The sequence below is a fragment of the Pogonomyrmex barbatus genome, unplaced genomic scaffold, assembly GCF_055798465.1.
Source record: "Pogonomyrmex barbatus isolate J1 unplaced genomic scaffold, ASM5579846v1 scaffold18, whole genome shotgun sequence".
NCBI lineage: Eukaryota > Metazoa > Arthropoda > Insecta > Hymenoptera > Formicidae > Pogonomyrmex > Pogonomyrmex barbatus.
Window position 1 is genome coordinate 6,991,963 of NW_028297114.1, and position 26,696 is coordinate 7,018,658.

Genomic DNA, 26,696 nt, shown 5'->3' on the forward strand with positions numbered 1-26,696 from the left:
TATAGATATATGTTCAATAGATATATGTTTATGAATAAAAATTTTAATTTTAATTTTAGTAGTTTCAAAAACAAAGTTAACTACATTTGACTACATTTTGTTATGTAATCTTGAAATATAATTTCTTATAAACTTCATAGCACGCTATAATTAGTAAAATCGTCATTTACAACTTTTATTTTCGAATGCTTCGACTATCGTTTAAAACTTTTTCCTGTAAAATGTAATTCGTCATTTCTCTCTTTATTTCTCTGTCGCTACTTCGGGCTACTCTGTTGCCCTGCCACCCTTTTCCCGACGTTTCATTCCGTTCGCAAGAAATCTCCCGCCATAAATTCTATGTTGTATCCTCGTGCGTGGTACCGGTCCCGCCGGGGTATCTTTTCTTCGTTTTTGCTAGGACCCTACTCGATTTATCGACATTACCTATCCCACAAGTCTGCCCTTCCCGAATCCATTTGTGGACCATTTCATTTTTACGAATCGTTTATGAAATGGCACAACAACACGTGTTCGTTTATTTTAAAATATAAAAATTTCTATGTCTAATAATATTATCATTTAAATTGCTAGAAGGCTAATTTAAATTGCTTGTCAAAAATTGTCAGAATTGTAACGATTGAAAACATAAAGCTATAAGACTGTTCAATTTACCAAATTCAATAAATAACTTACAATCCTATTATCTGTGATAATGTTAAGAAAATTATATTAAATATTGTCTAATAATTATATGTTAAAAAAATTAAATTAATTATTTGACGAAACAAAATATTAAAAAAATCAAATTAATCTACAAAAAGAATACCGCTAATTAACGATAAGGACCATTACACTAATTCTTTAATAAAGAATTCTCTTCTCCTTCGAGCAACGTTTTTCATCAGTCTTTTTCTTCACGTGTAGTGAAATAATTCTTTCAGCGATGCATGTATTTTTTTTTTGTATAAAAGCTCGATTTTTGAAATGTATAAAGTATAAGATGTATTTCAAAATGTAGTCAAATTATAGATAGAAATTGGCTCGACTTACTTTTACTTTAAGTTTTCAAGCTGTCATATTAGACCGTTTTGTTTTTCTCATTTTACAAGAGATTCATGAATCAATAATTGTTTACATCGTACAATTTCATTATTTTCAAGCAAGAGCTGAATACCACAAATCTTTTTCCATATAAAATGCAACTTTCTGGCCCATTTGTTAAATTATTGTTCTGATTGATCCTTATATTCACTGCAATATAAGGATGTAAAAAAGAAATGTTTTGACAATTATCAAAGGGAAATATAAACTTTCAAGAATAAATTGTGCTTATTTCTTTAAATGTCTGCATTTTATTTCAAAGAAAATAATGTGATTCTGTCTTGATTAGGTACAATTTTTAGGTACAATTTTTTCTAGGTACATGATTATTTATTGATTATGGTATTGCAAAAATATTGATAAACGTTATTTTATCAAAAAACCATTTTTATTTTAATATATTTTGCCAAAATTTTCATCATATATTTTCTCACTTCTAACATCATAATTCAAGTGACTTACCGCGTAAGTGAGTCAACAGGAGCTAATTAAATTAAATTAAATTAAAATTGCCATGAACAGTTTTTTTATTTGTTGACTCGATATTCTAGAGATTATTGTGAGACTATTGAATGTTAAATTTCAATTTGTGCTAAAACTAATAATTTTATCTTCCTGAACTAGAAAATCTTTTCATTATGCTTTTCTCAGGAATGCCCCGGCGAGCCTAAAGATTTCCGTGCAGAACAGTGTGCGGAATTCAATAATGTACCCTTCGAAGGAGTATATTACGAGTAAGTAATTTTCTTTTTTCTCTCCCTTACTTTTTCGCTCTAATAACTAATATGATAAATGTTAATGCCTATTTGATTTGAAAATTCCTTCGAAACAAGATTATTGTCGCATCGCTATTTATGTGGATTTACGATTAATGCTCCGATCTGAAGCGATGAAATTCTTTGCAGATCTTGATATTAATAATCCTAATCCTATTCGCTTTATAAATCGCGGTCGTCTTTTAATAAAAGTCATCATACTTTTTCTTTTTTATGCATTGTGAATAGAGTAGACAAAAGAAATTTGAAAGTTTCTAAAGGTTCTATAAATGGCATAATTTTTTTATTGATATATTGATAGGACAGAATGATGCTCTTTTATTCGCTGTAATCTATACTATATCTTTATCGCGCGCGCGCGCACACACACACACACACACACACACACACACACACACACACACACACACAAAACTTCATTTATTAAGTACGAAAAAGATTCGACAATGCAAGATAATAAATTATCAGATAATAGTAACAGATTGGCAAATTATGTGCGCATTATTTATCGACTTTTTACATTACCAATTATTTATTTTCTACAGTTGGATTCCGTATACTGGAAGTCCGAATAAGTGCGAACTAAATTGCATGCCACGAGGCGAACGCTTTTTCTACAGACATAAAGTCGCCGTGGTCGATGGCACTCCTTGTGAATCCGAAAAGAATGATGTTTGCGTCAAAGGCAAATGCATGGTAAATTATATCATTAGTTGTTAAATGCAAGTTTGCAATTGTGTATTACACTGTACACATAGTTTTAAATAAATTGGAAAAACAGATATAAAGTTCACATGATATTACGTTAGAATTTATAATAAAATTTTTTCGATTAGCATGTCGGATGCGATATGATGCTGGGCAGTGATACCAAAGAAGATGCATGCAGAGAATGCGGCGGTGATGGTTCAGATTGTAATACCATCGAAGGTTTATTTGACACAGACGACCTCCAAGTGGGTGAGTTATTTTCATTGATTAATCCTTATTATAAATCAAAATATATTTTATATCTTTTTTTAGTTACTATTTGTTTCTTTGTAAAGTTATTTGCAAATTTACTCTCCCCCCTCTCTCTCTTTCTCTCTCTCTCTCTCTCTTTCTCTCTCTCTCTCTCTCTCTCTCTCTCTCTCTCTCAACAATAATAATAAAAAAATATAATAATTTTTCTAGGTTATATTGATATTTTACTTATTCCTGAAGGAGCAACAAATATCGTTATAAAAGAGCAAAACCCATCCAATAATTATTTAGGTAAACATTACTAAAATTAAAACTTGTATAAATATCTGTAGAAAGTAAATAATATGAATTATATATTTATATTTAGCATTAAGAATTTATCGATAAATATAACTCGAATCTCTCAATAATCGTTTGTTTTGATAATTGTTGAAAATTGTTGTATAGCCATTCGCAATACAACTGGACACTATTATTTAAACGGAAACTGGAGAATAGATTTTCCGCGCAGTTTGCGCTTTTCCGGTACAATCTTTCATTACGTTAGAGATCCTCAAGGATTTGCAGCACCAGATACTATCACGGCTTTAGGACCTACAAATGAACCGATTTATGTTGTGGTTGGTATACATCGTTATCAGTTTTCTTTTATTATTAAGATATTTAGAAAAAATATAATGACAAACTGTTTCATTTTTGCAGCTGCTATACCAAGATCACAATGTGGGTGTGCATTACGAGTACAGCATACCCAAGAAATTCTCGCCACGTACAGATCCAGATAGTTACACCTGGATAACCGATGAATTTTCAAGTTGCAGCGTCAGTTGCGGTGGAGGTATTATAAAATTATCATTTTAATATTAAAATTTCAGATTTTTACGTCCCATTTAATTACAACATTTTCTTACCGTAGCACACAATGCTTTTACTCGTAATTACATAATGCGTAAATATTTAAAGTATACATAGAGTTGATTAAAAAATTTAATATTTTATTTGTTGATAATATTGATAATATATAAATATATTGATAATATATAAATGTAAAGATAAGTATTTTGATTTTTTAATAAATTATTTTTATTTCAATTTGCAGTTTCATAGTGCACGCGCGCGTGCATACACACACACACACACACACACACACACACACACACACACACACACACACACAGAGCAGGATAATGTCAAAATATTAATAAATCTCTCAAAATAATATATCTTTTAAGGCTACCAATCAAGACGAGTAGCTTGCGTACGAAGGCGCGACAACCAGCCAGTAGATGAAAGCCTATGCGATCCTCAGCTGGAACCGACTGACACGCAAAGCTGCAGCATAGACCCATGTCCGCCTATCTGGGTAGAAGGTCCATGGTCAGTTTGCACTAAACATTGCGGTGAAGGAGGCGAGCAAACCAGAGAGATTAGATGCGAACAGATCGTCTCGGGTGGAATAGCTTCCATCGTGGATGATTCTCAATGTTTGGAAGAAATAGGACCAAAGGGGCTCACTAAGCAGGAATGCAATAGAGATGTGGATTGTCCACAGTGGCATGAAGGACCCTGGAAACCTGTAAGTAATCGCATTATTGAACTACGATTTTATGATTACGACAAAAAAAATTTTCTTTCAGTGTGATCATATATGTGGGCCTGGTAAACAAATTAGGGCAGTCACATGCTACAGAAAGGCGAACGGCAAGATTCAAGTGCTGGAAGATGAAGCATGCGAAGCAGAGATGCCCGAACGTGAAAAATCTTGTGAGCTAAGACCTTGCGCTGGTCTCGATTGGGTTACCTCGGAATGGAGCGGAGTAAGTCTTTTTAATGCGCTAATAACTTTTTATCGAGTAATTGATTCTGTAGATCTTTCAAAGTTTTAAATAAACAAGCATAATTTGAAAAATTTCTTCTTGATAGTGCGAAGAGAAGTGTGATCTCACTAAAGAAACCAGGACGACCCATTGTGCTACTCAAGACGGCAAGGTTTATCCGAATGACTTATGTGATATGGACAAAAAGCCAGAATTGGAAAGAAACTGTGAGAAAGCTAAAAACTGCGACTTTCAGTGGTTCGCCTCGCAATGGAGCGAGGTAAGCATTTGTCCGTTATTTATTTAAGAATAAAAATTAAGAATAAACATTTGTCCGTTATTTATTTAAGAATAAAAATTTATTTCAGAATACAAATGTATACAACTTAATTGACTAAATAATTGATTAAATATAACAACCAAGAAATATTCTTGAAATTAAATATAATACTTTTATTAAGTGCAAGAAATGGCAATACAAATTATTTTATTTTTGCTTTTTATCGTTATTAACAATTTTACAGTGTTCGGCAAAGTGCGGATTCGGCGTTCAAACGCGAAAAATATTTTGTGGCACTTTCAACGATGATACTGTGAAAAAGGTTTCAGACGAAAATTGCGATCCTGAAAGAAAATTCGAAGATATAAAAAATTGTACTGCTAAAGAACCGTGCAAAAGTGAATGGTTCGCAGGACCTTGGAGCAAGGTTTGCCTTTTTTCTTAATTTATTTTTGCAAATGTTTATCATTTTATTTTGATTGACGGTTTTGTTTGTTCTATTGATAATTATTCTATCATAATTTTGCCGAGTTCAATTATAATATACATTTATTATTATTTTTCTGAAATGTATTAATATCATTAATCATATAATATATAATTATAATATATAATACAGTGCTCGAAGCCATGTGGCGGCGGCGATATGACTCGTAAGGTAATTTGCATGAAGGATAACAAGACGGTACCTGTAACACAATGTAATGCCAACACCATTATATTCTCTACCGAAAAATGCAACGATCAACCTTGTGAAGAAGGTGAGGATTTAACAAGTCTTTATATATCAAAGCATTTTAGCATTTAATGTACGCTTAATAAGATGAATTTTTAGACAATTTTAAAAAGAGATATCATTTTTTAAAATAGAACATAACTTAAAATAAATTTATATCAATAATATTTTTAAAAACGATTGTTTAATGAACCTGTTATTTCAACCTTTAAAACTCATTTATTTTATATTATTTATATTATTTATCATTAAATCATATTCCTATTATATACGAGATAGAAGCAATATATGTATATTCTATAAAATTCTAATATGTAATCTATCTAAAAATTTGATAGATTAAAAAAATAACATTTCTTATTTGAAAAATAAATTCCATTTTTCTGTTTACATGAAAAAAATTTTTTGGATGTGGTTCTCACTTTTATTATTAGAGATAATAATACAGGCATATTAACATTTGCTTCATCATAATGCAGGGTACATGATTTACATTGTGACGTCAACCTCCTCATTATAGGCCATGAGCATAAAATATTGAACATACCTAGAACAGCAGGCGTGAAAATAATGAGGTTCGTGGTTAAATTAAATTCAAATGTCTTAGCACTTACCACATTTTAAAGGACAACACGAACCATCCACCGTAAATGTAACATCACTCATTTCTCTGTAGCAAGGAAAATTAAGTTTCCGGTGTGCTTTCGAAGCTAGTCATCAATAAATAGAATGCACGCACATAAGAGTCTTCAACATAATAAAAATGATATTTACGTGCATCTTCTTAAGAAGTCTGAGTTACAAATTTAAATTATAATTTATATAAATTCATCATTTTATTAAACGCAGGCGTGACACCGATCGACGTAGAGCCAGATGCGAAAACGACAGAATTTGCAGAGGAAGAGTGTGAAGAAGAGGAGGAGGAGGAGGAGGAAGAAGAAGAGGAAGCCATTGAATTCAGCCTTCCTGCGGGGGTAAGTGAAGGTTACCTGGTTCGTGTCGCATCTAATTAAATATTATTATGTGACTGAATTATTTCGTTAATAACTTCATTTCTTATTATTCCGCCGTTTTAAAGAATAATTTTGGACTCGAATCAAATCAATCTTCTGTTATACGTAAAACTTAGTTAAGTTTTTATAACTCAGTTTTCCTTCGATCTCGTTTCTCATCAATAATCGGATGTATCGTTGCGACAATTGTATTATTGCAGCGTCTTTTTTTATTTCAGAAAGTGACAATAGGCAAATTCGTCGAGCAAACAGAAGCAACACCTTTGATCACGCTGTCCACCGAAAGTGATATTTACGACACTATGTTTAGTGATTCTACGAGAGGCGATATATCACCTTCGGAATTGGGTAGTGGCGAAGGTAGTGGTGATGATGATGATTTTACCATGTTCGATACTAGCTTATTCACCGGCAGCACGATTGATACCGATACTACTGCTGTCGAGGAGAACAAAAGTCCGGTTAGCGAAATTACGACAGAAGGCAAAACTGGCACAACTGAGTTTGAAATAGAAGTAACTGAATCGTCGGATGTTACAAAAGGAACCGATGTAACTCTCGAAGGATCCGGCACTACTATCGAAGACGAATTTGACACAATCCCCGAAGAAGGATCTGGTGCTAGTACATCTACGAACGAGTTCACAGAAGAAATTACAACGGAAGAAACTCAAGCCTCAACATCGCAATCCGACAGTACGTTTCTGTTAAATATATGATATTCATTACAATTTTCGAAAAATCTCAAAGTATCCCAATATAATAAATTGTATTTAAAAATACAATATGTTTTGTTATATTTGTTAATGAAATCAGCATTATTCCATGTACTTATTATACAATTCTTTTGATATTAAATCAGGAGAAACAGAGCAATCGACGAATTATTCCGATATCATCACCAGCGAACTAACTAGTAATGTAGAAATCAAGTCAACCGCCAGTGAAAATTCAATAACATCAACCGAATCCAGTGATATAACAATTAGTTCGAGCGACGTAACAAGCGATACGACAAGCGAATCGTCTGATACCGATGTTACTTTAACGGAAACCACGATTTCTCCTACGACTAGAACAGGAGAACCCACTGAAACAACAGATACAACCGAAACAACAGATACAACCGAAACAACAGATACAACCGAAACAACAGATACAACCGAAACAACCGATTCGACAGAGATTCAAACAACTATCGAATCTACAGATGCAACGGAGTCCACAGAATCTCCACCAAGTACATTATCTTCAGAGATGGAGCCCACAGCTACAGAAAAAACGGAAACGACTGAAAGCGAGATCACGTCCGGTAAGTACCGAACCGCAAAATTGTTTGTAACATTAATTGAATATCGCATAGAGGTACAATTATATTTTATATTTTATATTATTCAAATCGAAACCATACGCGTGATATTTGGATCTTCTAAATATATTTTTCAGTAGCTTTGTATAATGCGGAATACATGTACTTGTATTTCTCTGTTGCAATATAAGTGCTAAATTAAATAATTTTAATTACAACCAAGTCGAAAATGCAAATTACAAAGAAATAATATCTTATAGAAACGACGACTGACATGTCATCGACAATGGTTTCTCAGCTAACAACCGAATTGAAAGTGCAAGGCGAATATGATTTCAATTCGGAGGAACAAAGTACCGATACCATAACTACGGTATCGAGTGAAACAGACGAAAGTTACAGTACTACAAAAGTTAGCAGTACGGAAGAAATTACTGTTTCTGAGATGAGTCCATCGAGTGAAACTGAAACTACTGGCAGCGAGATAATGAAAACAACCGAATCAGAAGAGACAACTGAGCCCGTGGGCATTAATACGAAATCAACTGAAATAACAGAACTGACAACTGAACTGACAACTGAATCCAGCGATATTACGTCCTCAAGTATAACTGTCAAGTCAGATGCAACAGAATCTAGCGAAACTACCATTACAGTTTTTACGGAGTCGGAAGTTACGGAGACTACTGAATCAATTATGACGACCGAGTCGGACAAGACAACTTTGACAGGCGAAACGACTGAATTGCCGGCTACAACAATGTCTTTCGAAGAAACAACGATATTCGGTGAAACCACCACGACGGAAGTTACATCCTCTACGATTAGTGAAGAAACCGATCTTACCGGAAAGACTCATAGTAAGTAATATTAAAAAATGTTTATCACACGTAGATATTTTCCTATTATTTTCCTATTATTAACGTAAACTTGACTTTAGTCACAGAAATATGGACGACCAGCTTTCCGGAAATAACGGCACGCAAACGGCAATGTAAACCAAGGAAGAGCTGTAAGAAGACATCATTTGGATGTTGCTATGACAATATCACTGCTGCTCACGGACCATTCGGTCAAGGTTGTCCGACACCGCAAACGTGCAACGAGACACGCTATGGTTGCTGCCCCGATGGCGTGTCACCAGCCACTGGTCCCAAGAACAAGGGTTGTCCCGATTCTCGGTGTAATGAATCACTCTTTGGTTGCTGTCCCGATGGCGTTACTATAGCACAAGGCAACGATTACGAAGGATGCAAGAAACCATGTAAAGAAACAGAGTTAGTTTCCATTTAGTTTCCATTCTACAAAAGAAACTCTTTAAATGTATAATCTTATGTGTATGTTTATCTTATGATTTATTCTACAAATGCTTGTGCATTTGGATAGATTTGGATGTTGTCTAGACAATGAAACTGCAGCCAGCGGAAAAGCTTATTTAGGATGTTGTAACGTTACCGAATTTGGTTGCTGTCCAGATAACATTAAAGCCGCTTCTGGTTCTAATGGAGAAGGTATTTATATCGTTTCTCTGCGTCATATAATTAAAATAAAGATTATAGTAAATAGTATTTTTTTCAAAATTTTGCCTTTTGTGAATCGTGTGAATTATTGAATACTGTTTGCGATATTCTTATTACATATATTACATATTTTTAAATAACTAATAACAGTTAAATAACAGTTTTTTAAGTAATGGTATATGCTATGATAAGGTTGCGAAGAAGAAGTCACTTCTGAAATCTTCCAAACAAAGATATATGAAATAACAACATCAATTATTTCGCACGAAGATTGTGCAAATACTACTTATGGTTGCTGTCCTGACGGTATCACCATTGCAAACGGTGCCAACTTTGAAGGATGTGGTGTCATTAATACCGAAAACTGCAGCGCGTCCTACTTTGGATGTTGCCCTGACGGAATTTCCGCGGGTTGGTTACATAATAATAAATAAATTATGACAAATTTTAGGCATTCAGGCATTATCTTTCAAAATAATTTTTAATTAATTCACAGAATATACTGTTTGGAGAAAAGAAACTCGTATCTATTAATATTTTAAAACGCATCATTAATTAATCTTCAATTAGAATTTTATTGTTAATTAATAAAAGTGTATATTATAAGAAGAAAAACTTCTAGCATTTTTGTATTGTTGCCATTTTTTATTTTCTTATTATTAGCCAAACTCATCATATGTCATTAATCGATCGAATAAATAATCGATAGAAAGTATCGAGATAATATGATAACAGTGATTGATTCTAAATCCAATAATAATTCTATCTTTCATCATATAACACTTTGACTGTTCGTTTTGATTGTTTCCACAGCTCTTGGATCGGACAATTATGGTTGTCGTATGCCATGCCATGACAGTGCTTACGGATGCTGCGAGGATGGAGTAACACCGGCGCACGGACCAAACAACGAGGGTTGCTGCTTATCAACCCCTTACAAGTGTTGTCCGGATAATAGTCTACCGGCTCGTGGACCAAATTTCTACGGCTGTGGCTGCCAGTATACGAGATTTGGCTGTTGCCCGGATAATTCAACGGCAGCGCGTGGACCAAACAATGAGGGCTGCGGCTGTCAATACACGCCTCATGGTTGCTGTCCGAATCGATTTACTCCCGCTAGTGGACCCAATTTTGAGGGATGCCCATGTTATACTTATCAATTTGGATGCTGTCCCGATGGTATTACTATCGCCAAGGGTTCTCATGGTCAAGGTAGCACGATCAATGCAATATAGTACATATATAAAATTGAATAACTAAAAGTAACTTGAACTTGAGGAAAAATAGAAAATTAAATATGTTTTGCAATATATATATATATATATATATATAAAACGTATATTGTATATCGTATATCGTATATATAACGTTTATAGGTTGCGGATGCGAGAACACAAAATATAAATGCTGCTCGGATGGCAGAACGCCGGCTAAGGGACCAAACTTTGCCGGATGCACCTGCGATTCATCGCAGTACGGATGCTGTCCGGATGGAATCGAGGAAGCTCAAGGGGAGAACTTTGAGGGTTGTCTCACGACACCTTCGATGCCTGGTGTTGCTTGTGGTTTGAAAAAGGATAGAGGCTCTTGTCGAGACTTTACAGTCAAATGGTTCTATGACACCGACTATGGCGGTTGTTCAAGATTTTGGTATGGAGGCTGCGAGGGTAACGAAAATCGATTCAAAACGCAAGAGGAATGCAAAGAGGTTTGCGTTCAACCGAAAGGGAAAGGTAGCTATTTGAATATGAATTTTTTACATTTACATTTTTACATTAAAATGTAAAAAAATATATTATAATTGTTATAACATATTGTTTTCCTGTTAAATTAAAAATTACGTTAAACATTAAAAATGTACACATTTCTTATTTTATAAAATTAAAATTAAAATTAACTCTTTATGAACAAACGGATATTATTTGTATTCGATATGGTAATAGCAAACATTGTATTCGTACAACGAATCTTTCATTTATTTGGCAGCTGCTTGCTTTTTGCCAAAAATCGCTGGTCCTTGCGAAGGTTATCATCCAACGTGGTATTACGATGCCGGCAGGAAGCAATGTGGTCAATTCGTTTATGGCGGTTGTCTCGGCAATGCTAACAAGTTCAAAACGAGAGAAGAATGCGAGGAACTTTGCGTTACACCAGACGACATAGGTAAGCAAAGTTTATCCGTGATATAAAATATATTATATCTAATAGATATAATGAATATTATATTTTCGATCATTTTAAATCATTTTGCTTTTCTTCAGATATACATTTAGGCAAATCTGCTTTATTTGTATATTAAATTAGATATAAAATCTAATGCAAGATGAACTTTATCTTAGAAAATATGCGAAACAACTAACGGTTATAAATTTGCCATTTAAATTCCTTATAGATCCTTGCGATCAACCGAAAGAAGTAGGTCCTTGTGCAGGCAATTTCACAAAATGGTACTTCAGTCGAGAATCGCAAACTTGTGAACAATTCGTATACGGTGGTTGTAAAGCAAATGATAATAACTTCCCGACAGAAATCGCTTGCCATCAACAATGTTTACAACCAGGTCGAAGAAAAGGTAAGTTATCGTTTTCATTTCATGTATCTGCAATCAAATTTCATTACTACTTTGCGTATATATATATATATATATATATAGTTTATTTACGTAATCATATCACTAATCTTAAAATTTAAAGTGAGAATTTAAAGCATTAATTTTAAAGCGACTTTGATTTCATTTCTTATTTGATAAATATCTCAACGAGATATTATATAATTACTATTTTTTTTTAAATGTTAATTATCATTAAATTTTAAACTTGAAAATTAATTTAAACACACATTTATCCCGTATACATGTGCATTCAAATATAAATTTATTAAAATTAAAATATTTCATAAAGATATAAAAGATACAAAGTCTAAATAAGATTTTATAACATATAGGAAACTTAATAATATTTATAATTTTAATTGTATATAAGAAATTACAATATATAAGCTCATCTGTGTAAGTCTGCTCAGCGTATAATGGAAGATAAATGGAGTATAAATTTACCAGGAATGAATAGCATTCTCGTACGTGTGTGTTGGGCTTATTTAAAATTTTCTCGTCATCGATATTACTTTCAAATAATAATTATTGTTTCTCATTGAGAACCAATCTGATTGCACGTAATGGACAAACTTTTGCAGTAAAACTGCCTGATGTGTGCGCCATGACGAGAGATCCCGGATCCTGTCCGGGGTCGGCATTGCGCTGGTATTACGATATCGAGCGTGGCACTTGTAGCCAATTTGTTTATGGTGGTTGTAAAGGCAATGCCAATAGATTCCGTACTCTTGCTGCCTGTCAGCAGCGTTGTTCTTCGCAAGGTATAGATAGCAATAAAAAAAATAAAAAGAGCTTATTCACTTCATGGTAATATCACGCACAATCTGATAAAAGATATTTCCATTTAACTTTAAAAAAGCGCCAGACTTGTTTCCTTATTCCTTTCTTGAACATACATTAGCTCACAGGTGATGGTGATCGAATAAAATACATTCAATGAAACGCTGAATTGTTACCAGCAGTCATTTACAAAAATTCGTTTTGTATGCATGTTTTTACTTGCACAATTTTGCCCAACACAAAATAAAAAAATTAATGCCAAATTATGCAATTTTTAAATCTTTCTTTTATAAGATTCTTTTCATATAATAAAATTGTACCTCACTTTATATTTAATGTCGCTATTGTTTTATACAATTGAACAGAATAGATCTGATTTTACTTAATTAAAAAATAAATAATATTTTTAATGAATATTCTATTCTATAAGTTTCATATTATTATAATAATTATAATTATTATAATATAATATAATAATAATTATAATATAGCAATTATAATATTATAATTATTATAATATAATATAATAATAATTATTATAATATAATATAATAATAATTATAATATAGTAATTATAATATTATAATTATTATAATATAATTTTTTACAACAAATTATAGGTACATATGCACGTGTAATATAATTTGTATGTTTAACTTTATTATATTATATTACATAAGTATATGACAGTAGTAAAGAATAAAATTTAATATAATATGAGTTTTAATAAGTAATATGTTTGAATCAAATATTCATAAATAGTAATAGAACGGTATAACTAGCAATAGGAATAAGAATTTTAAAATTAGTGACACACACACACACACACACACACACACACACACACACACACACACACACACACACACACACACACACACGCACGCACGCACGCACGCACGCACGCACGCACGCACGCACACACAAATATATTAAAATAACTAAAATTAAAATAATTGGGACAAATAATTAATATCTAATCTAACTCTGCATGGGATAATAATTAATGCGATTAACAGATATTTGCACGTTGCCACGGGCGGAGGGTACATGCATAGAGAAACAATCTCGATGGTACTTTGATCAGTCGGAGAATCGCTGCATGCCATTCTATTATACCGGCTGTAATGGCAATAAAAATAACTTTGTGTCTAGAGATGCATGCGAATCTGATTGTCCTCCTAAAATTGGTAAGATTTTATTTTCCTTACCTTCCTCCTAAACTTTTCCTCTTTCACTTCAAAAATATTTGTTCCTTTCTATTGTATTAATAATATGATCTATCTTTTTTTTCTTAAAAGTATACAATGCACAAAAAAATATTAGTAAAACTTCAATTTATATTTAGTTGACGACTGAGTATATTATATGTAATACATGTATGCAATTCTATTTTTCCATAAAAAAAAAAATGAAAGATAAATGCATGCATATTCTCTCTCTCTCCCCTCTCTCTCTCTCTCTCTCTCTCTCTCTCTCTCTCTCTTTCTCATTCAATAAAGTATTAATAAAGAACATAAACACTCTTTATAAAAGAGTGTCTTTATAAGAAAGTGTTTCCTTTTTTATAACTTATAACTTGCACTGTACATATTTGTATTTTGTGTGATCCTTATCAATTAGCAAAATCCTTCTACTAAGCTACTTAACATAACGTGTGCAGCACAAGTTTAATTTTTAAATTCACGAACACACAGAACAAGACATCTGCCTCTTGCCCGCTCTCCTGGGAGAATGTCACAACTATACGCAACGATGGTACTATGATTCATACGAGCAACACTGCCGACAGTTTTATTACGGCGGATGTGGCGGAAATGAAAATAATTTCATGACCGAACATGATTGCGTCAACAGGTGTGAGGCAACTATTACTACATTATCCCCGCCAGGACAAGTCGAGTTTCGGCTAGGTAAGGTTTCTAACGATTTTGAAAATTCTTCATAAATAATGATATGAAATAATGATATTATCCGATATCATAGAATTCTGCTTCCTACCTGATGAACACGGACCTTGCTCCGAGAATCAAGTCAAATGGTTCTACGATAGTCGTGATGGCGTTTGTAAACAATTCCGATATGGTGGTTGCCAAAGTAATGGCAACAATTTTAACACTCGTGAGGAGTGCGAGTACCGTTGCGGAGAAGTTCAAGGTACTTAAATAAGCTATATAATAAATATAAACTATAAACTTATGCTATAAATATAACATAAAAGAATTTATATAAAAAAGCAAAAACGCGCGCGCCAAGAATTGCCGAATATACTCGTTATATAAAATATTCTAATAATATTTAATAAAGAAACTTTTTGGACGTAAAATAAAATTTATTTGTGAAATGAAAAATGTAAAAAATTTATTTAAAATTTGTTATGGAATTACAACGAATCACAAAGTATATTATAAATATTTAAAGATAATTACGAAAATTTCCTTCCTAGATCCTTGCATTCTACCAAAGGTGATCGGTCCTTGTAACGGTTTTGTGAAGCAATTCTATTACGACAGACGCACCGATTCCTGCAACGAGTTCGAGTACAGTGGCTGTCAAGGCAATAAGAATCGTTTCCAGGATAGAGAATCATGTGAGAGAAGGTGCAAACGGCAGTCGCCTGTTACACCACCGGAGGTTACTCGGACTCCAGTCACAACGACCTCGTTGATCGAAGAACCGAAAAGTACGATTTGCTTGGCTCCTGTTGAGTCTGGCGATTGCGACAACAGTATCACCGCATATTACTATGACGCTCAACATAGACTGTGTCAGGCATTTATTTATGGTGGCTGTGGTGGAAATGCCAACAGATTCGAAAGTGAAGAACAATGTGAGCGACTTTGCGGAAGATTTCACGGACAAGGTAAATTATAGCGAACTTTAATACAATCCTCATTTATCCTCATTTATTCTTACTCCACTTTGCAATGAAATCTTTTTATGAAAGATTTCGTCAAGCGACCAATTGCATACAAATTAAGTCATGTTACATAAAAGATCTTATTTTAAAAAATGAGTTTGTGTAAACGTTTAATAATTAAGTAATTAATTAAAATTAGTAATTAAAATTAAGATTTAAATTTAAAAGTGTAGAATAATTTCACTTCTTTTGTTTATGCTTCAGCTACTTAACTTTTTATAAGACAATTGTTTAAAAAGACTTAATTTAATTAAAATTTGATTAATTAATTTCCAATTTCAGATATGTGTAATCTTCCCGTGGACTCCGGCCCGTGCAGAGGTCTTTTCCGTAAATATTATTATGAACCAAGTTTACGCGCCTGCCGTGAGTTTACTTATGGTGGATGTGACGGTAACGCTAATAGATTCAGTACGATCTCTGAATGCGAGTCGATTTGCATACATCACGAAGAGCCTTTACCTCCCGGAAATGATACCAGCATTTCGAATTTATGTACGTACAGTTATCTGATTCTCTCTTCTTAAGGTTCTTTCTTTCAACAACTATTCTTTCAAATTAAAACTGTTAATTTTCACCATGAGTTTACTGCGAGAATAAGTTTTTATAATGATGACACAGCAATCTGTAAAGAACCAGTTGATATTGGATCTTGCACATCTGGTACCACCAAACGATTCTACTTTAACGAAGAATATCAAACATGTCGGGCGTTTATTTATACCGGATGCGGTGGCAATCGCAACAGATTCAAGACTTTTGAATCTTGTATTAATACTTGTCTTAGGAGTAAGTCCAGGAGATCGAGTTTCTTATTCTTTTTGTTTTGCAGATATCATCTTTTAGCTTTATTACAGCAATTTATTGTAGCAATAATTTCTTTATATATATATATATATATATAAATATATAAAATACTATTTCTATTTATATATATATATATATATATATAAAATACTATTTCTATTTATATATTTATATATTTATATATTTATATATTTACATGCTTTTTCTGCTTTATAGGCTTTGTTGGAAATTTCTCTTTATACATGTATTTGTATTTCTAAATTTTTTTATATATATTTATTAATATATACTTATTAATCATATTTTATATATTATATTTATTATATTGTAATTAAATTTACATCTTTAAAAATTTGAATGATTTTTCTCATCTGTGATGAATGATTCAAATTAAATTTGCAAACGCAAAGATAAATATAGATATAAAAAATTATGCACATATGCGCGCGTACATTTTATAATTACATATATATGAATTTAAATATATATGAATTTAAATAAAACTTATTCTTTAGTATAATTTATTTTAAATATAATTAATGCATAATAATGACTTTCATAATTTTTACATATCTGATATTCAATGCAAATCATTAAATTGTAAAAAAAAAAGCTTATCAAGATATACATACAACAATTTTTAATATCGCATCGCTTATTTCCTTTCTCCAATGCTAATGCGTTGATGTGTCCATACGTTTGTGCAGATATGTAAATGTGTCAATAGCTTTCCTTATTTCATATTAGAGCGATTTTTACCTCACATTAGAACGATAAAATTTTTTAATTTCTCGTATGATTACCTATGATTACAGCAAGTAACGAAATAGATGTGGATTCGAAGGATACGAAAGATCAATGTGCGGAAGCTAAGGAAGAATGTAATATTATTCGTTGTCCGTACGGTAAGGAGCAATATGTGGATTCGCAAGATTGCGAACGTTGTCGTTGCGTCGATCCTTGTAGGGCAAAGATCTGTCCTGAAAGTACTCGATGCGCTATTACACTGGTCGCCACGCAAGATGGCACGGAATATAAAGGCGTTTGTCAGTCGAGTAAGCATATTGTAAACAATACATGTTGCACTAATTAAAATAAGTTATATTAATACATTTTGCACTCTTAATTCTATTCTATAATTTTTTTGTCGTATCAATTTTTAAGTAATTCTTTGTAAAATCGTAATTAATATCAATAGCAAGACATATTTAGACATATTTAGATATATCTGAAAGGAATTTTATTTATTCAACAAGCAGCACATAGATCGAGCTAATAATTTTCTTAAAATTAAAAAGGCTAGAAAAAGAGAAAGATAATTGAATTATATTATCGCAAAAGAGAATCGTATAAAAAAATATACACCCAAAACAGGAAAATATATAATTATTATTATTGTATATTCTGTTTTTATAAAAATTTGCCCGTATTATTATAGGAAGTCCCAAAATTATCAGAGTACTTTCATTTTATATATATATATATATATATATATATATATATATATATATATATATATATACATATACATATATATAAAATGAAAGTACTCTGATAATTTTGGGACTTTCTATAATAATACGGGCAAACACACACACACACACACACACACACACACACACACACACACACACACACACGTATGTACACACATATACTGTATACACATATCTTTGTAGTCGTCAAAGTCGGCCGTTGTCCAAGAGTATCCAACAGTACAAGATGTGAGCAAGAATGTGTCACGGATGCGGATTGTCCCGGAGAATGGAAATGCTGTAGCAGCGGTTGTGGTACATCTTGCCTGGAGCCTGCTCCGGAAGAACTTTTGACAACGACTCCACGATTCATAGTTACCCAGCCACAATATGGTGGAGAACCTGCGACGATTCAACAACCCGAAGAACCTCGCATTAGCGCACAAGAAGGCGGCTATGTTACATTGAAATGTGTTGCACTAGGAATTCCCAAACCAACTATCACATGGAGGAAAGATACTACATTGGTAATTCATGTTACTCTATCATCTCAAAGGCAGTAAATAAGTATATCAATGTTTGGAAATGTATGACAAACGCGTGATCATAATCGCACCATTACTTTTCATAGTCTGATTTATTGAAAATGTTTTGTAAATGTTATTTCTTTAAGATTGGACCTTCGGAAAAAAGACGACGTATATTACTCGATGGGTCTCTTCAGATCATTAATTTATATACTTATGATAAAGGAACTTATGTCTGTACTGCTGATAACGGCTTAGGGCCACCGGTAAGAGCGGAATACCAATTGGACGTCACAGGTATGTAGAAAAATTTATCTATCTTGCAAGTGATCTTTGTTTAATGTAACTTTGAATAGAATAGCACTGGGAATCCCACTGACATGGGATTTGCACTAATTTTATTGTAAATGTCTCGTTAATGAATGATATGTCTTGCAAAATGCATTTGATGCATATTGAAGTAACATACAGAATCTTTCTATTTTTATTTAATATTAATATAGATGATACCGTGGATAACGTGTTGACAATAAAAGTGTTGGGTTTGTGTTTTAGTCAAATACATCGCGACGTTATGGTATAAAGGGAATTTAATATGTTTCGCATTAGTTATGAATCGGATATAAATTAATTTACAATTCTTTTGGTGATGGTGAAATTAACATTTCTCTTTCTAAGCATCGCGCATGTTCCTCTTTTTGCATTATTTAGAACCAAACCAACTTCCTGTCGCTATCATTGGAGAGCCCGATACTCGCATAACGGTGACGATGAACTCACCGATAGCTATACATTGTTACGCCATGGGATGGCCAAGGCCATTTGTTACTTGGTGGCGTGGCGATCAAATGTTGCCTCTGTACTCGGACAATTATGAGCAAGACACTGATTATACTCTTCTGATACGTTCAGTAACTTTAACTAGCCTCGGCGTATATACATGTCAGGCATTCAATGGAATCGGTACACCGGCCTCTTGGTCGGCAACCTTGCAAGCGATCGGGCCCGTCTACAATGTTAAGCCTGATCAGGAAGAGTATACCAAGTATCTCGTCCAACCACCAAAAAGACCTACCACTGAAAAACCACAATATCCTTACAGGCCTACCAGAACGCAATCTCCCGAGTATCAAACCTACGCTCCTGTTCGTCCCTCAAAACCTTCTCATATCCCTCGCGTTGTTCCTCTTGAAACTACCACCGTCGAACCCGGTAGCGCCAAATTCAAAGGTGAGACTGAGTGATGATGACTGATACTTATGTTTCCAATTTTATTCGCATCGATCATCGTGATGAGTAAATTTAAACTGTAGATATATTATAGCTTTCGTATCAAATTTTCCAAGTGAACACATTTTTTAAACTAAAATTTTCTAAAACATTTTACTTTGCTCGTCACGATAATGATGCGAATTATATCCGCTTGGTTACATATCTTTTCCTTGCACGCATGCATGCTTATTATGAAATTGATGACATTGCATTGTATTAGTATTATCTAAGATTGCATTAAGGGTAACTTACTGCTTATTGGCTATTTCAAGTATAATCGAAGAATTTAATATAATATCCGTATTGTTAGAAGAAAACAAAACTGATGTAAGTATGCTTCAAATGGATTGTTTACGTTCTTTTGTTTCGTCAAATTTTTTTATTTATAATTCATTGAAAAAAATTATTATTACTTATTATTATACGCACTGACAATATTGATTAATGTTATTTATACAGTGCCGGTCAAAGTCAACGTATCAGCAGGACAATCGCAATTCCCTGAAGGCAGTGATGTAAGCATCGCTTGTACCATAGACGGTTATCCGATCCCACGTGTGCTTTGGTACAAGGATGATGAACTCATTCGAACGAACAATCGAATAAAAATTTCTGGTAAAGCCATAATAATATAGTTTGCAAAAAAAAAAAGACTTCTCTTTGCAAACATTGCAGAAATATTGAAATTTCTATAATAGTAATAAAATAAATGAATAAATGAATAATAAATCATAACTTTTTATTTTTAGAACTCAATCGACTTATTATTAATGATGCTAATCGAGAGGATTCTGGCCGATATCGATGTGAAGCGGCCAATGAATATTCTTCGGATTCTGATAGCGTTGACATACGTGTAGCTGGTGAACTGAATTTTGATTTATATCAATATACTTTATTTACAATATTTTTATATGTAAGTATATTTCAATATCCGTTTAATTAATCTTGATTCTCGATTGATCCTTTCAGGCATCTTTATTCATCCTCATTGCCAGGATAACACATTCTTTGCCAATTGCGAGCTTATTGTGGCGGCCAAGTATTGCACGCACAAGTACTACGCAAAGTTTTGCTGTCGATCGTGTACAGAAGCTGGCCAGTTGCCAGCGAGAGGACCCCATATTGACAACTCAAAAAGAAGAAAAAGATCTATTTTGCGAATGCTCGTATAAGATGTGATACCAAATCGATTTTTGGGTATTTCCGACACACGTGATAACACAAATAGATTCTGGATCGTGACCGGCGGGATTCGCAATAGAAGAAAATGAGAAGAAAAAACAATGCGCATACCCACCTGTCCTTATTGGACATGCCGGATAATCAATTTGTTAAATCACTGCCAAAGCCTTAGAACGTTTATACATAGGTATAATATATGTATGTATTCGATATTCCCATCTAAAGCGTGCAAAATCGACATTGCGCCTTTCGATTTGCGCGATTTTGTTTTTCGACGTTTCTGCCCATGTATATACGATCTGACGCTGAATACTAGTCCAATGGAGCCATATTAGGCGGGATAATTAATTTGTTTTTATTAAACCAATGTGTGGAAACGTCGCAACTTTTCCAGACGACATCTTGCGTTACCAAAGTAACCAATGTCGATTAAGCGCATAGTTTTACAGACCGTATTATCGAATACGCGGGAAATATTGTTCCTGTGACTAGTGTCATTTTAAATATATTTTATGTGTCGTCACACACACATACATACACACACGCGCACACAATAATTATACTTCAAATTATAATTGTAAAATGACACAATATGACAACTCACAACACGGTGTGAAACACAACCCATAAAAACGTATAATTTTATATATATATATATATATATATATATATATATATAAATTTCTTTGATAAAATCAACATTAAAATTTTTAATAATTCCTGCGCAATCTTGAAAATACGATCTGAAGAATCTTTATTAATGTGAAACGATATAGCATAGCCATTTCTTTCTTATTCTAGAATTAGTTGTGCGTATATAACATGAAATGAGAATGAAAAATGAAATAAGAATGGAAAATGAAATGATATATGCGAAGAGTAAAGTTTTCTCGCATAGAACATTATTTAACGATAAGTTAAGTGACATCCTTATTCGTTGGACACACTACACTGTGTAACGAAAAATGAAACTTGTATCTACTTGTATTAGAATATATGCACACATTATATTATCTAATATAAATAGTTTATTACGCAATATGTCATGCAATATGCTCTATAATATTGTTAGGTTACCTGTTTCTTTTAAATACTCGTACAAGTATTCTCGCAAGTACAAGTATAACGCGTACTGACAAAAATTTCATTACTTCTCTCTCTCTCTCTCTCTCTCTCTCTCTCTCTCTCTCTCTCTCTCTACCCCCCCCCCCCACACACACACACACACACAATATTTCTAAAGAAAAATGTGTTTAGTATCTTAAAGGTTTACTTTTCAAGAGTAATGTCGATAGTAATGTCGACTGGTCATATTTAATGAAACAAAAATAATGAAGACACAGAATTTTTATTGAATTGAGAATTGTATTATTTAAATGTTTGTTTTGTCTGACAAAGTTTGATAAAAATGTCCTCAAATAAATGTAATTTGATTTGACGTAATTTAATTTGATCTTTAAAAAGTTTTATTTTCTTCCAGACCAATTTTTGGATTGTATGTACTGAAATATATATTTATCTGGCGAGCACGAAACTTAATATGAATATCCATCAGATTTCCTGTCTGATATCGACTCTAAAAGTAAACCTGATTTTTAATTAAATAAACTTTTTATAATCAAGTAAAATTTATGCAAATATCTAATATGAAAATGTGTAATTCTATTTATGCGAACAGAGCATAAAATATCAATATAATTTTGCGCTTGACTCGCAATATTCTTAAATTGTGCGTTGTATTCTTAAATTGTTGCATCTTTTATGATAAACGTAATATGTATGTACAGCTAATCTTCTATCTTATCTAACAAATAGCTATTGCACTCGTGCATAAATTTGCTGCATTTAATGTCTGTTCCTGAAACGTTTTAATCATAATTATTATATACACTATTTAGTATCGTTAGCAGCATCGTCATTAATATATCAAATAGATTGTAGAAATACGAATTATAAAGAGAAACGGAAAGAGGAAAGATATCAAAATGCATTTATATACACATTATAAATATAAGTCGTAAGATCGTTACCGAAATCAGAATTAATGTATCGCGGACTTGTAAAACAATTTCTGATTGTTTCGTACTTTCACCGATTCAGTCATAGTAAAACGCAGTGCCTTATTAGACGACCTTCGAAATAATTGGGGAAAGAGTGCTGAATATATACAACGTCTCGTTAGTGTAAATAGTTCATATCACATGTATCCACATATTTCTTTTCATGATACTGCCTATATCATCGTATACATAAAAAAACAAAATGTAGATTAAATTCATCTCGGGAGTGTATTCATTCATTCATTCAATCGCGAATAACAATAGTATCGACGAAAAAGTATTGAGTACTCTTCTCCTCTGTGCTCTTCTTTAGATATGATCAAGAAACATATGAAGTAGTATGTAGCGAACAACACCCTTCACTAGACTAATGATCCATTTAATTTGATAAAATGATCTAATAAGTACATAGGTAATCGATGTTGATAAATTGTTCCCGTAGATTCGGAATTAATTGCAGGAGAGAAAACGGAGGGAAAATAAAGAAGCGTAAGCGAATGTAATTTCAAGGCATCTCTTGGACGTATATCGCCCGTAATTTGTTCTTTTGTAATTACTATATCTATACACGTATGACTCAAGGCGTAATACACTCTCCGCGAGTGTACCCCGCCATTTTACATGTTACAGATTTATAATTTTTACGCATTACTTTGACTTGCCGCCGTTATTAATTTCGTATTTCATCTAATCACATATCACGAAAGGGCGATACGAATCTTGTACCGTTGGTGATTACCGATGGTACGTAGGTATGACCGTGGCGCGTCTAACGGCACAATTAAATTGTAATTTGATTTCTTGAGAGCGCAATTCTCGACGGATTCGTCCGAACTTATCTCGTGCATTAAAAAAATAACGTCGACTGTCGATCTGCTAATGATCCGCTGTCTTCCTCGATGATATGAACAAAATCAAGTCAATTGCATTCGTTTCCTATCTTGACGCTACGATATCAGCGATATTTCATTACGATCGATACTACGGGTCTCGATACAAAATTAATCTCTTTATCCAGGGAAAATTTGTCAAAAAGAAAAAAAAAAAAAAAGAAAAAAAAACATATTCATGATTCATTTCCCTCATGCATTATATCAACGCATAGAAGTATAGAGCTCATACAGCGCTATCATGAAGTGTTAACGGATACAATTGTAATTCTAAGTGCCGTATATATATATATAATTTTAATATAGATAACGATTATATACGTATATATATATATATATATATATATATATAATTTTAAAAATAGTAATAAATATACGAGAGGATGCTACTATCTACGATTTTATGATGTGGACAATAATAATGCATAAGATCCTTAAATATATAATTATACTGTCAAAATGATTGTTGTTTTGCGATGACAAAAAACCAATTACCATTTTGTGAAATCAATCCCGTTTCTAATTACTGATTGAGTTGATAAAGGTAAGGATGTAATAAGGTATTTTAGATGCTATTATAGTTTAATATTACCATAAAATTACTAATTAAAAACTAATTGAAAATATTCGTCGAGTTGTGTTAAATTCTCGGAGATAAACGATCAACACGAAAGACAATAACCAACAACACAAACAAGAGCCAATATATGTATAATTGTAAAGTGGGTTTCAGGTTCTTGCCGATTCGGACGCATTGCGTAGATTCGGCATGCGATTCGGACGCATTAAAAAACGCTTATATTGCTCCTCGATTCTCATGGTTCTTTCTATGCGTTCCGCGGCAATGCGTTCGATCTCCGCGAATAATTCGCTGTGTATGTCTATACATTGACGAAAATCTTTACGATCTAACCGATATACCTCGCAGACTTCGATCGCGACGACACTGGCTACTCTTCGTTGATCCGCTACTAAAAGCGCGATCTCGCCGAAATGGGCACCATCGTTCAAATGACATATCTTGAAAAAATATGAACAAAGAACAAATGTCTTTTTCGCGATGTATTAACAAATTCTATAGTCATTCTATAGTATCGAATATTTAAAGAACCAACTTCCTTTCCAGTAGGCGTCAAAACCGCAACAGTTCCGGAAGATAGAAAGAACATGCAGTCACCGTGACTACCAGCTTTAATGATTATGTCATTTGGCAAATATAGTTCAAATTTTAAGTTCTTTATTATCGACTGCAGAATATTTCTTGGTAAATTCTTAAAGATTATTACATTCTCGATTAATCGTCGAAAGGACTGAAGCGCAATCTCTTTACGTAGCGGTTCTATAAAAAGTACACATCGATATTTACTATTTTGTCATTAATTTTATTCGTTGTACCTCCTCTCTCATTCTTTTTCACCTCTCTTTAGAATAAGTCTCATTAACCTGTTAAATCTGATAAAATCCGTTTTTCGCGAAAATAAGTAGTTTTGAAGCGATAGTGATAATAAGCCAAGAGACGTTTTTTCATATGCGGCAATAATTGCTTTTGTCTCGTATATGCTTTCACTTGATCTATTAACTCCTGAAATTTTGATTCGGATGTTTTCCTTTCAGCTTTAATACGAAGAAACATAACTGAAAAGCACAAGAGCATGTGCAAGAGATATTTCAGACAGCACTTGTTTGGACAATATGTAATTTTGTACGTATATGTAATCTGACAAAGAGGTAGATACATAATACATCTTACTCAATATATAGCATACGATAAATCTGCCGATAATCATAAGAATGCTATTAAAAATTATGAGGCCATCTGTCTTGGGTATGAATTGGCCGTAGCCACATGCTAATATATTTTCCAATACAGTAAGTACGGCGTTTTTGAATTTAAATCTAAGACTGCTGTCTTTAAATTTCATCATCCAACAATCCTTACACTCCTTTTTTTATATGCATCGTAAAATACATTTTAATAATGCTACAGCTTTAGAAATATAAATTGAAAATGGAAATTTTCATAAAAAAATCAGTATTGCAAACATATGCTTACCATCGGTGAAATGTTGGCAAAATTCATCAATAAAATTGGCATTAAATAACACAAGCAAGAAAACCAAAAGACTAAGTATATTCCTAGCATTAAAATGGTACATAATTCAAAATAAAAATGTTTTATTTTAAAATGCTGAAAAAGACATTTGTATGTAAAGAAAAAACCATTATAAACCATTATATTTTCTTTTATAGAAGATACGAAGAAAGATTATTACCGTGAATAAATAATAAATGTGTGAGTTAAAAGTAGAATAGCGTATCAATTTTATAAGAGGCATGATATTAATTAAAGTCACGATATAACTAGGATTATTCCCCGGTAATCGTCGCCATCGTAATGTCATGTGATCATATGGAAAAGACGATAGCACATCTGGCACGAGAAATCTTTTTAGATAAAACCTACAAAGAATTATTTATCTGACATTACAGACAGAAATTTGAATAATAACTAAATTTAACAAATACAATTAAGTAAACAAAAAGGATTAGTAAGATACTGGATGCAACATCTTACATAAATATCTTTATAGGTTTCAACTCAAAAGACATGGTTTTCTTGTCATAATATCCCGTAATACAATTGAGTACTATATCTAACCAACAGATCG

General features: G+C 32.7%; 1 protein-coding gene across 6 annotated transcripts in view; it reads left to right on the top strand.

Moving 5' to 3' along the window:
- The window catches only part of Ppn (proteoglycan-like sulfated glycoprotein papilin), a 72,267-nt gene extending 47,780 nt beyond the window's left edge, over nt 1-24,487 (top strand). For 2 of the 6 annotated variants that reach the window (XM_089075330.1, XM_089075329.1), the window contains exons 5-39: nt 1,735-1,817; nt 2,405-2,555; nt 2,696-2,819; nt 3,033-3,113; nt 3,270-3,442; nt 3,525-3,660; nt 4,055-4,398; nt 4,460-4,639; nt 4,746-4,919; nt 5,164-5,346; nt 5,539-5,680; nt 6,505-6,632; nt 6,890-7,367; nt 7,534-7,983; nt 8,241-8,840; nt 8,921-9,257; nt 9,367-9,491; nt 9,693-9,911; nt 10,314-10,712; nt 10,877-11,233; nt 11,487-11,663; nt 11,893-12,072; nt 12,693-12,872; nt 14,589-14,804; nt 14,878-15,048; nt 15,338-15,754; nt 16,094-16,306; nt 16,433-16,600; nt 17,434-17,673; nt 18,298-18,620; nt 18,767-18,917; nt 19,332-19,850; nt 20,352-20,507; nt 20,642-20,755; nt 20,865-24,487. In XM_089075330.1, the coding sequence (XP_088931456.1) occupies nt 1,735-1,817; nt 2,405-2,555; nt 2,696-2,819; nt 3,033-3,113; nt 3,270-3,442; nt 3,525-3,660; nt 4,055-4,398; nt 4,460-4,639; nt 4,746-4,919; nt 5,164-5,346; nt 5,539-5,680; nt 6,505-6,632; nt 6,890-7,367; nt 7,534-7,983; nt 8,241-8,840; nt 8,921-9,257; nt 9,367-9,491; nt 9,693-9,911; nt 10,314-10,712; nt 10,877-11,233; nt 11,487-11,663; nt 11,893-12,072; nt 12,693-12,872; nt 14,589-14,804; nt 14,878-15,048; nt 15,338-15,754; nt 16,094-16,306; nt 16,433-16,600; nt 17,434-17,673; nt 18,298-18,620; nt 18,767-18,917; nt 19,332-19,850; nt 20,352-20,507; nt 20,642-20,755; nt 20,865-21,067 (8,292 nt within the window). In that variant the 3' untranslated portion in view covers nt 21,068-24,487. Of the gene's footprint in view, nt 1-1,734; nt 1,818-2,404; nt 2,556-2,695; nt 2,820-3,032; nt 3,114-3,269; nt 3,443-3,524; nt 3,661-4,054; nt 4,399-4,459; nt 4,640-4,745; nt 4,920-5,163; nt 5,347-5,538; nt 5,681-6,504; nt 6,633-6,889; nt 7,368-7,533; nt 7,984-8,240; nt 8,841-8,920; nt 9,258-9,366; nt 9,492-9,692; nt 9,912-10,313; nt 10,713-10,876; nt 11,234-11,486; nt 11,664-11,892; nt 12,073-12,692; nt 12,873-13,910; nt 14,082-14,588; nt 14,805-14,877; nt 15,049-15,337; nt 15,755-16,093; nt 16,307-16,432; nt 16,601-17,433; nt 17,674-18,297; nt 18,621-18,766; nt 18,918-19,331; nt 19,851-20,351; nt 20,508-20,641; nt 20,756-20,864 lie in introns of all 6 variants that reach the window. The other 4 variants (XM_089075325.1, XM_089075331.1, XM_089075326.1 and 1 more) reach the window with 4 other exon arrangements.
- Nucleotides 24,488-26,696: the final 2,209 nt, after the last annotated feature.